Source organism: Triplophysa rosa, linkage group LG11 (assembly GCF_024868665.1).
Source record: "Triplophysa rosa linkage group LG11, Trosa_1v2, whole genome shotgun sequence".
Lineage (NCBI taxonomy): Eukaryota > Metazoa > Chordata > Actinopteri > Cypriniformes > Nemacheilidae > Triplophysa > Triplophysa rosa.
In genome coordinates this window covers 5,713,680-5,726,060 of record NC_079900.1, presented here as the reverse complement: position 1 = coordinate 5,726,060, position 12,381 = coordinate 5,713,680, and the positions used below count along the sequence as shown (strand labels likewise).

Here is a 12,381-nt window from a genome sequence, read left to right as displayed (position 1 = left end):
AGTTGTTAAAATAGGACAATATCTGGCTGAGATACAACCGTTTAAAACTCGGGAATCTGAGAGCGCAAAAAAATCAAAATATTGAGAAAATTGCCTTTGAAGTTGTTAATCAGGGGCACTGTGGCAGACCATCCACTCACAAAAATAAAGTTTTTATATAGAAAAATCGATAATTTTGACCCACACAATGTATTTTTGTCTTTTACTAAAAATGTTCCCGTGCTACTTAAGACTGGTTTTGTGATCCAGGGTCACATTTAAGAGGTAAAGTAACCCATACACAGATTAATACATTCACTCGGTCCATCCTTACTCCAAATGTCTAATCTCTCCTTTCCAGCTCCACTCTAAGACATCAGATGTGTTATTGGCAGAGAATTTTTTTCAAAAGAGCTCTAAATTCCCTGCAACAGATTCAGACCCATTATGGTGGATGTGCTGTGCATTTTTAAAGACCCACTGAATAGAGTACCGCACAGATGACGTAGGCTAACATGGAAGTTAGCGTCGAACTGGTTCCCTCGACCGAAAGCCTATGTATTTTTTTCCATAGACTTGCGATCTTCCAAAGGTTTGTGATGTTTACACGTTTTGTCTATCAACATCTTTACAGATTAACACAATATTTGCTATTTTTGAAGCCTAAATACAATCGGCAGAAGTAAAAAGCTAACATGATGCTATAAGCAGACTACACTACGGTCGTTCGATATTCACGTCACCACCACCAAATTTTATTAAAAACGTGTTCTCTGGTAAGTAGTCTTTGAATGAATATCCATTCCCTTACTGGAGATTTGTGCCCATGTTGCATTATTTGTGAGATTTATAGGGGCGAGGACGTCTAACGTCCCCGCCAAAGGATGAAGTCGCCATTTGCAACTTCTTAGCAACCGCCGTTTTTAAGACATTAAGATAAAGCTTTACAAAATCACGAGTGGGTTATATCTGGTATGTTTTATATGTCATAGATTAAAACGTGAAAATATTTAGATGTTAAAACCCATTAAACAAAAAATACTTTGGGGCGATGCAACCAGAAGTGCTAAAATGCTAACGTCTTTCAAAAAAGTGCTGGGTTGCATGCCGGTTGCATGCCGGTTGTGTAAAATATGGACAAACCCAACCATGAGTTTAAATTAACATATTAAATGTCCAAATGGGTTAAAACAACCAAACATTTTGGTTAGACACAACCCAGCAGAGCTTAACTTAAACCCAACTGTTGGGTTTATCCATATTTTATCCAATCATGGGTTGAAACAACCCAGCAATTTTACATGCCTGGTCCATCTTTATACATTTAAGTCTCTTACTGTATGTGCTTCTTCACATGTGTAGTGCTATTTATGTAGCATGTGAAGCTGCAGCCTATGTAGTGCACTTCAAAGCAGTCACTTGTAAGATTCCGTTTCAATTAGGATGGCGATAAGGCAGCTAATAAGGCAGCTTTCCGTGGTTTCGAACGGACTGTAAATGAACAGCGTGGGTACGTGTGCGTGTCACATTTGCTTTTCATTCGCTGTTATAAGGTTGGGAAATGAGATGCATTTAAGTGATGTCACACGCTGTGCCCGGGATGTATTCAATATCGCCCCACGTTATGTAAGATTGCAGGATGGCTGTGTATGTGTGTGTGACCATTACACAGTTGGGGACCACAAACATGCTCTGAAGCCAAAATCAGAATGTGCGTAAAAGCACTGCAGGTATTTACGGCTCTTTAAACTAAAGACAGTAGGAGTCAGGGTGAATTTAAAAAGAAAGAATTAATTTGTAAAACCTAATAGATGATTTTACAATCTAAAAATGCGTAATCACATTGAATAAGCAAATTTGGTCTTTATCCGAATAAAATATGACAGGGTTAAAGGACCTGTATAGTAGCCTATACTGTAAACGTCCTTCAAAGTGTAAAGTTTATGTTCATTCAAAAATGAAAATTCATCAGATTTAAAATATTAAGATTCATTATGAAAATGACAATTCAATTATAAAGTATTATTTTATTTATTCATTATGTATCATATTAAACAATATTTATGACAATAGGCCAGTTTGCCTTTTGACATTATTTCTAAATCATCCCTTTTTGCTATAACCCTTTTGTACCTTGTGATATCTCGATATAGAAAAGCGCGGTAAAGCGCTGTAATCGCCATGTGATCCCTCTATAGTAGAGCATCTATCACTGACATTATCGCTCTTGAGCTCAGGGAGGCAGTTTCCTGGAGGAATTGCGACAATCATGGGTGCAGTGGTCCATTTAGTAGCTCTACAAGACGGTCACCTTTAGAATCGAAATGATGCCCGTCCGTAAAGTGCGGTTCAGTTTTCTCACAGAGGCATTGATAGACAGGTACATGCCATGAAACCGCTAATCTCTGATAGCACTGAGCCCCTGAGCTGCCAGCGGGCCCTCTGAACCCTCTCAATCCTCAATGAAGGGGAACAGGACATCAGAGAAAAGATGGTGTATGTGTGGGTATTTGTGTGATAGGTTAGGACGAATAAGATACTAGCTTTTATTTAATGTATTATTATTATTATAACGGTCATGTTTAAACATATTAAGATTGTCTAGAGAAAGAGGCAAAATCATAAAGGGGAGATTAGAATTACAAACAACTTGTCTAATGTGTCAGAGCATGCATGCTAACATGACAGGTCGCATATTCATGTTTTGGGGGGGTTGTAAATTTGTGGTCTTATTCTGTAATTTCACGTTTTTTTACCGTATTTCAAAAATATGTAATACAATTAAAAAACTGTAAAATTCTGTTCTTTACAGTGTAGCTGCTGGTCCACACAGCTTTGCAAAGCTGGTCTTCCAGCCTGGTCAAACTGGTGTTTAGCTGGTGGATTCAAGCCTGACCACCTCTGGGAGTTGCCTCTCCAAAACCAGCCTGCTTAACCCAACTAAAACTAGGCTGGGAGACCAGCTTAAACCAGCCAACCAGGTTAAGGCTGGTTTAAGATGATTTTTAACAGTAGGGGAAACATTTCCACACTAATTGTTGCATGTTTTGTTGCTGTCAGAAACCAGTTCTGATTTACAGTTCTGTGTGCAATATGCATCATCTGACTATGGCCGGTTTACGCATGTGTCATTTGAAGCCGAGACTTAGAAGAACATTGCTCACAATAATTTATGCTAACAATTAATCTGATAGGGTACAACCTGCACAACTGTGTCTACTTTGAAAGTTCACCAAAGGGTAAAGAGACATGCAGTTTTATATTAGCATATCCATGATTTGTTGTTGACGGGAAATTGCAAGCAGGTAAAGTAATTAGCTACAACTCCTCAGGTGGCAGAAACATGTTTTCACTACAGAGATTAGAAGAATAATGGAGTGCTTTCCTTCTCCATCTTGAGAAATTTATAGTCATACACATTCTGACATGTTTGCAACGCAGACCATAGCAATTCGTATCTTTTCTTTGTTTTTGATGATACATGACATTGATCATGTGAATCTTTTTTGCACTGTACAATCTGTAGGCTACTGGTCCCATATGACTCATTTTTTTGTCTTCCATATTTTGTTCATAATCATTGTCTACACTTCCTCATCATTTCACTGCCAAATGTGTCATTCTGCATGATTTCTCATCTCCTTCTTTTTTTTTGTTCTTTCTTTTTCTACACAGCACAGAGGAACACCCTAAAGTCTTTGACCTGTGGTGAAAAGAAGCAGCAGGTTTCGGAGTATTCATGAGGTTTGTATGGAAAGACCTGTGAGATTTCTACGGGTGGTGAAGCTTGTTAGTCTCAGCTATAACAATTCCATGGACAATCATCAGGAACTATCAATTTAAAGTGGTTTTCGAAGTCTTTATTATGTTTATGATGTTTATAAAAAGCTTGTAATGTTACATATTTCACCTGTGTTTTACACCATCATCTCGATTCTCAGAAAACAGGCTGTTGAGTTCTTGGCTCTGTGAAGTCCCTCCTTCCCGAAACGCTTTGATTGGTCAAGCTGAGCCAGTCTTTTGTGATTGGAATTGTAGGACCATCTTGTAGAGCTACTAAAGGGACCACTGCACCCATGATTGTCGCAATTCCTCAAGGAAACTGCCTCCCTGAGCTCAAGAGCGATAATGTCAGTGATAGATACTCTACTATAGAGGGATCAGATGGCGATTACAGCGCTTTACCGCACTTTTCTGTAGACCGCACGCAGACAGCAACAGGTCTGGGGAGAAAAATTGTTCCAGGTAATTTCGGTGGAAATGTGCTATTAGAGTGTGTGTTGAGATGTCCTGCCCATTACCCTCCGTGTTCCAGCGGGCAGGGTTAATGTAAATTTTGGCATTCATGATCACCCAGGAAAAAGTTTGCTGTAGTCCCAACGAGCCGTTCATTGTAGTCTTTGTGATTTCTGTTAAAGAAAATGTCTTCCTTTTGATTCCAGATGTTGTTTATGCTCAAACGGCTATACTACTCAAATTTAAAGAAATTAAATCTAAATCCCCCGGATGTACTGACCCTGTTAGCGCATATTCAACATCAAGACAACTTCTCAATGTATTTCCATCTGGAAGCTGATATTTACTCATCTGCCGCATTTACCTAAAACGTTGCATGTTGGATTTTGGAATCACACTCGGGAAGTGTGACATTTATTATTTGCTTTGAATCATACTTTAGTGTTGATTTAATATATCGCTGCTGTCCCTCTGAAACTTCATATCCATATTTTGTGATTTTTATTGTTATGTCACTGGGTTTTGCAAATCTTCGCCTTTATAAGGTTGTATCTGACATTTTTGTCAGAATTGAGTTCTCGTATTCTTTTTCTGTGACAACCTATTTACATTATTTTGTACTTTGGACTTTTTTTAGAAAACGAAAAAGTGTAGCCTATCTACACAGGGAAATGGAATGCAAAAACTTTATCTCAAAACTGCTCAGAAAGCAAATAGAAACGTATAATTCCTAGGCGATGAAATATCTAAAATGTATTAAAAATTGATTGCTAACATTGACAACACAGTATTTAATCATTTAAAAAATACAGTGTTTTCCATTTCTTGAGAAACAGCTAAATTTGACATCTGAGGTTTTAGTAGGACAGCGACAATATGCAAATTTGATTCTTAAAGTAAAATGACAAGCAACCCAATAAATAGCAAGACAATAAAATACCACAACAATAGTTTATATAAAATTCACTAACCGACTAGTAGGCCTAAATACAGGGTGGGTTGCACCAACAAGGTTTAAAGTAAATTTCTTTAGAGTTTAGAGCTAATCTAGGGTTTGCTGATCCTAGCTTTATTTTAATTCAAATTGAGTTGCACCACTTAATTTTAAACAGAGATTAACAAATCGTGGATTAAAACTGTAACCTGTATTTAAACCGTCATATGCGATAAAGTTTTGTCCGCCATTATGGATTTGCCGGTGTAACTAAACAGCAAACAGTGTTAAGGAAATAAACAGTTCGCGACTGGAGCAGACAATAATAGAGAACACACCACCCCAGCCCCCCCACCCCGGCCACAAAAATGGTGGAGGGCCGATGCAATCAAACTCTCACCCACCTCACGTCGACAGAACTGGTGGAAGGCCGATGTGAGCCGAAAACTCCAGGGCTTTTTTTGCTTCCCAGTCCACCCCTGGTCGTGCTCTGGGGCTGTGTGCGGCACCGCCGGCTGAGGTGCGTCTGTTCGGGACCGGGCCGGACCACAATTAAGACAGTGCGCCCACAATACCAGTGTCCCTGGTCACTGGTGCCGCTAAAATAACTACTCTTCTCAGGATATACGTCTTTTTCGTTTAATCACAGACGTTGTGCTTGTATGTATTGCATAAGAAAGCAGGACATCTTGAAACACATCACTGAAGCATGACGCTTGTTATCCTAACTGCGAGATGAATCAGAGTTTTAAAAAATGGAGCAACAGAATTAAGGTTAATCTAGGTTTAATGTAAAATTAAAACCTGGATCAAATGATATCTTAAATATAAACCTGATCATTTTTAAACAAGGTTTACAGTTTGGTGCAACAGAATTATTAAATACCGTGATTTAATCTAGATTTAAGTCTAATCCTTGTTGGTGCAACCCATGTAAATAAGGTCAAATTGAATGTATTGCCATTTCACTCATTAAACACTTGAATTAAAATAAAAACTTTTTCTCAGCCTCTCAATGTGAAGCTTTATTTGGATGTTTACACAATCCAAACATAGAAGAAACATTAAGGAAGCACTTCAATTATTGCTATGAGGTTCGTGTAATACAGCAGCACTCAGACTCAACGTACGATGTTTACTCCCTAAGAACACAAATACTCTTTCAAACTCCCTCTGTAGCAAAACCTGACATGTCCAACCCCAACGCTTGTCAAGAACATAAAGCAGAAAAAAGCAGTGTACCCGTACCGTCACTGAGCTTTTGGCCGAAAAGCATCGGATGCTACATATCATCCTAAATTGATTTCGCACATGAGACACAAAATCCACAATGTACACGTGCAGTTCAGAAAATGTGTGCATCTCACAGCTTTTCAGAAATAGAGATGGCATTTATTAAAGGTCAAATATTGTATATATTACTAAAGCAAGACACCTGAGCAACTCGCTGCCAAGGTTGGTTTGGATGGAGCGCATGTATTCGGACACCCAAACGAAGAGCGTCATTTCGGTTCTAGATGTTTCACCAGTCATTATAGTCACTGTTCTGACCTAACAATTTTATAAGGTCAGTGGCATAGGATGTGTGTGTGTGTGTGTGTGTGTGTGTGTGTGTGTGTGTGTGCGTGCGTGCGTGCGTGCGTGCGTGCGTGCGTGCGTGCGTGCGTGCGTGCGTGCGTGCGTGCGTGCGTGTGTGTGTGTGCACATTGGGCTCTATTGGCCCGTGTTTGTGTTGGCTGAATCTGGCCATGTTGGCCTCATTGAATTTTTCAGAGCTGGTCAATACAATCGCTCTCCCGTCACTGCGCCTCTTTATTTAGTTACAACACGTGTAAGACATACAATAGATTGATCTTTCGTATCCCTCCACACACACAAATAATTTTGGCACACGCTCACCAGGCTTCATTAAACTTTCCTTTGATAAATCACGTTAAATTACAACAGGCTGGTTACACACTTCATTGACTCGCCCTTCCAACACCGCCTATGTCATTGTGTGCTGACACACACACACACATGCGTTCTCTTTGTCATTAGGAACCCGAGTACATCCTCAACGGTAGAAACTTTCCTAAACACATTTTCAGGAATAGGATTCGCTTCCGTCATGCAACTCACAGCCCTGCGTTTTATTTATCGTTTAATTTAACTGTCGCAAACCGAAAAAAATTTGTTTAACCTGCCCACCCATCCCCTAAAATCATCAGACAGCAAATAATCTATCATCCCTTCAATCTCTCTCACACACTCTATCTATCTCGGCCATGGCACGCTGCCAGCCCTTATCAATAGCCCTCATTAAATCATGGTGCTGTGTGTCTGCCATGCCACATTAGGAACGAGAGACAGAAACGCAGCCTGACGTCTCCCTCTTTCCGCCCCGGAGGACGACGCTGAGCTTCCTCGCCGCCAAGAGAGACCAAAGTGTCAACTTTATTTACATTGTGATGGTGTTGAGGGCTTGAAAGTAGTTGGTTCTTTTAACAATGTTATATAGCCACAACAAGTACAAACAATTTTTTGTAACGTTTCTCTTTAAGTAAAACGGCAATTAAATTACAAAGTCGAGCTATGTTTACGATCTAACATGAATACAAGGTTCAAAATAAAGGTTCTTTAATGGCTCTTTCCTTGAGAACATTTATCTTTGTATATGAGAAAAAGTTAGTGATGTTATATTATCTTATGAGTTTTTCAGGGTTTCTGGGTTTTGTTCTTAAGAACTAGAGAAAAGATTTCTTTAAAAATGTGAATACTGTATACAGCCGCTGAAAAAAATAAGAGACCGCTCCAAAATTATTTTTAGGGTTAACTAGTGACAAAATTTCTTCCAAATTCCAATTTAAAAAATTGTATTGGCATTTATTGCAGAAATTAGAAATGGGACAAACCAGTCAAAATAAGAAGAAGATGCAATGTTTGCAGATCTTGAATACTCCAAAGAAAATAAGTTCATATTCATGTTTTTAATGAATATGACTAATGTTTTATATGTTTTTTAGGATCAGTTCATGAATATATGATGGAATAATATGCTTCTCTCTCTTTCACATTACTGTTGGGTGACTTTTATGTCCTTCCTAAGGTTTGTTTCTGTTGAAATTCAACTGACATTGGACTGGAATTGACACAATACATGCAGAAATGCTGATTAAAGAGAAAACTGGAGTGGTCTCAAGTATTTCCATGGCTGTATATTTCCTGTATTTTATATTGCACTGTATTTTACTGTATTAACCAGTTTGCTTTCCAATTGGACATTTATTTGTAAAACTGAAGAGATGAAAAACACAAAATAGATATTTTTACTAGATGAATCTTTCCTCGTAGACATTAATGAAATAAGACACGAGAACAAACTGAGAAGTTTCCTACTTCTTATAGACCCTAGTAATCTCACATGTGTCTCCCCTTTCAGTTTCAGAAGACATCCCAACAAGTTCAGATATGATTGCCGTTCTTCAATTCACCAAGTCTGCTTCAAATTCAAATTTCTCCACAAATTTGCCTAAAATCGAATCGCGTGGAGCGTATAAAGAGCATCATCTGAGCAATAGAAAGTTCTCCACACGCACTCACCTAGAGTTGGTCATGTCCGTTTGCCCTCCTTGGCTTTTTTCCAGACCCAGTTTGGTGAAGATTCCAACCAGGACCATAATGGCCACCACTCCGCAGATGATATACACAATCATGTGAGTGCGATCTCGATCCGGTTCCTCCTGAATGTCCGTAACCGGAGCCGCCGGCTTGCCTGTGTTGGCCCACACGGGCGTGTCGTAGTTGGAGCAGGACGTCTGGTCCAGACTGTGAACCTTGAACTGGCAGCAGAAGCGATAGTAGCAGGAACCGCAGCAGAACAGGTAGATTCCCGCGTTGCAGTTAAACGGCGGGTCCCATTGACCCATCACGTCGTAGTAACCCCAACAGCGGCTCCCGGACGACGGGGTTTGTTCATCCGCGTCTGACCGTGGGGTTGCCAGAGTGACCTCTGGGGCACCGGATGGAACAACCGTCCTGTTGGCGGTTTGCACACCTGTGCTCGCCGTGTTGGCTTTCTGGCTGCGAGAAACGCCGCTAAAAAGCAAAACGGCAGTCAAGACATTCAAAAACAAGAGTGATGTTGCCATCGTGAGCTTTTAGTAATCCCACAATGCGTAGAATGCAACAGCGCACAATACGGCCACAGGGGACACAGAAAAAGTTTAAAAGTTTGTTAAGTGAAGAGTTAAATGCCGACCGGTCAGTCGGTTCCTACAGCAAGCTGATACAGGGAACGAAGGTGGAGAAAGCTTTCCACGCCACTTCAGCGCACCACACGCTCGCCGCTGTCATCACTACATGCAGACTGAACAAGAGCGAGCGAGATTCCTCCCCGTTGGAGAGCCTCCAAATTTGCGGATCTCAACCTGAGACAAACTGTTTCTTGGCCCAAGAAATATCCAGCAACACAGTTGGTAAGCTTCCAGTTCAAAACCTCGTAGAAATCACGCTGACGTTAGAATCGAGCCGTATCCAAGATCTTTGTCCCATTAAACGGGGCGTTATGCCAGTGAGGAAAAGATCCCTCACGATACAGTTTAAAGATATTCCACAAGTCATTCTTGATGTTGCCCACTTTTCAGTTCACTCGGGAAAATATCAGCGCCACAGCTTTTGTTGACGGTCAAGGTGTCTTTCTTCTGCTCATTTCTGTATCCTGCAACGAAACAAAACACAAGTCTATCATACATTGTGTCATTTTAAAATGAATCTCCGCAAAAGATAATAATAATAATGTCTCTGTTGGTTTGCTATTCTCTTTTTAAACATCTCAGTGTGGTGAAATCTATTCTGCGTCTGAACGTTCAGCTGTAGCTCACAGTGAGCACTTTTGATCATGTATTCTCTCTTCACACACACACGCACAAAGCTTCTCTTCTACAAACACACTTGCTGTCCTCACAAGAAGAAAATATAGAAAATCCCTAACATTTCATTTGTTTATCCCAGACAGCAGTGACATTAAAAATGAACAAATGGAGACTTTTGCTGCGGTCTCTTGCTCTCAGATGTTTCTCCTGAGAAAAACACGTCTCACGTGTCCTCTCTAGGCTTTCAAAACACATCTCGACGACGTCACAAACTGTTTTCGAGGATTTTAATATTCCAACATTTCGAGTGAATCGTCTGAATCAAAACTCATCATCTGACGCGAAATGTCTGCAACACATCAACAATCAATCAGTTACACTGAAAGTAGTTTAGGAGAAGCATCTGAGACATGTTGATACTCGAATGAAAACGAAATCTCTAATACGTCTCCTGATCATCTCTGTGTCGCAAAATCTCCTCTGGGTGCGTTTTGTTTGGGGCCTCTTACTATTTTTGTTTTCCTGCTGTTCCAACTCTTTGCTTTGTTTCTAAATCTCTCTCTCACACACGCAGACGCTATAAACATTACTGCCCCTGTTTCTTCACTTTGAAACAAGGCACAACAACAATCGCTCCCAGGCACTCCAAAAGGCACAACACCACACCTAATCTCCCAACAGCCTGCAAAGCACCTGATGTAATCTCTCTCTCTCTCTCTCTCTCCCTCACTATGCCTCTATCTCCATGTGGACGCTGCAGAAGCTCAGAGCATCGTGCAGACATACACACGTCTCCGAATGCAACAGATCAGCTTCCTAACGGATGAAATGCTTCTGAAGCGTAGAATCTGAATCCATCGGCTTACCCACACGCTGTTTAGGAAAACAGGCATACTGTATATTGATATATGTATAGGATTGTTATAGATATATCGCTATATGTATGTGTTTTCACTGGAGGCTCTGGAGAAGTTCTCCTCAGAAAAAGAAAGGAACAAGTGACATTGGATGAGTGAGGAAGACCAACAGATGAAAGATATCATTTATTCTCCTCTTTTATCGTTCCAGTGCGCTCCCGTTTCTCCGTCTCCCAGTCTGCCAAGATTCCGTGTTCCTGGGATGCTGCGTTCCCGTGTGGAGTCAGGAAAGAATGATAGTGGCTTGCTCCCTCTCTCCCCCTCTCTCTCTCCCCCTCTCTCTCTCTCTCTCTCACTCACTCTGTCTCATGAGCGAATGAGCGTATCTCGTTTGCCGACTCCCCCCGCCTCTATTGCTCTCTCCCTCTCTTGTCATTGACACCTTTTCCTCTTTTGTCCCATGTTTTTAATCTCTCCGTTCAAAAATATTCCTCTTTTCCACCTTTCTGCGTTGCTCTTCCTGTTCTAGGTTTTTTTTATACATCTCGTGTCTTGATTCCCTTTTTCCTTGTGTTTACCTGCTCTCACCGTCTGCAGAACCTGTCATCCTTTTCTGCCTCAATTATCCATTGCGTCTCTCTCTCTCTCTCTCTCTCTCTCTCTCTCTCTCTCTCTCTCTCTCTCTCTCTCTCTCTCTCTCTCTCTCTCTCTCTCTCTCTCTTTCATACTGAAAATAAAATCCTGTGGTTCAACAGATGACTGCAGTAGCGTTCACTGAGACAGCAGGACACAGAGCTGTGTGTGTGTGTTTGTGGCATGTGTATGGCGCTCTTTTGGGGGTTTGGCAGAGATGATGGGCAGAACGCGGCGGGGGATTAAAGGAACGAGGGATTGTGGACGCAAGAGTGAAAGGAGGAATATGGACTGAGGAGAGAGGTGATATTAAAGTTCTGAGGATGGATGGATCTTTTTTGCACAAGCAAAATAGAACTATGAATATTTGGGGTCATTCTAATGAAGAGGTGTATTTTATTAAGTCAAAAATAGAAGTTTATTTTATTTCAACACCTGCATTCACGGTTTATCGGCATGCATGCTTCCCTTGAGTTGCTTTCTGACAAAATGATTATTACGAATGGGAAAAATCCTCCTCGTTATTTTAACATCTCGTCAGGACACTTTTGTTAATTTATTGATATTCACAACCACAATCTCTACCGCTGTGTAAACCTTTCCATGCACTTAACAAGTGTACTTAACCATCATCACTATTTGTCACGTTATAATGCGGCTGAAATATTTTCCTTGGAGGGATTTTTAATATGTTTAATTCTCATGAAAACCTTGTCAAAGCAAAATCCTTTATAAATAGGCGTTCATTTTCTTTTTATGCAAAGTATCATTTGTTTTCTTTTGGAATGAAATGTGACCTATTTATTGTCGGTTTTTATGAGATTTATCCATTGAGAGTTCAAATGAGGGAGCGGATTCATTTGCATATATGATCATGTTCTGGTTGCGG

At 40.4% G+C, this 12,381-nt stretch overlaps 1 protein-coding gene across 3 annotated transcripts in view; it reads right to left on the bottom strand.

Annotated features, from left to right (window-relative positions):
* The window catches only part of LOC130562292 (protein shisa-9), a 53,408-nt gene extending 42,135 nt beyond the window's left edge, over window positions 1–11,273 (bottom strand). The window contains exons 1-2 of one of the 3 annotated variants that reach the window (XM_057347222.1): window positions 10,869–11,273; window positions 8,732–9,848 (exon numbers count right to left, since the gene is read on the bottom strand). In XM_057347222.1, the coding sequence (XP_057203205.1) occupies window positions 8,732–9,279 (548 nt within the window). In that variant the 5' untranslated portion in view covers window positions 9,280–9,848; window positions 10,869–11,273. Of the gene's footprint in view, window positions 1–8,731; window positions 9,849–10,511; window positions 10,809–10,868 lie in introns of those variants that run through there. The other 2 variants (XM_057347220.1, XM_057347221.1) reach the window with 2 other exon arrangements.
* Between the last annotated feature and the right edge of the window lie 1,108 nt (window positions 11,274–12,381).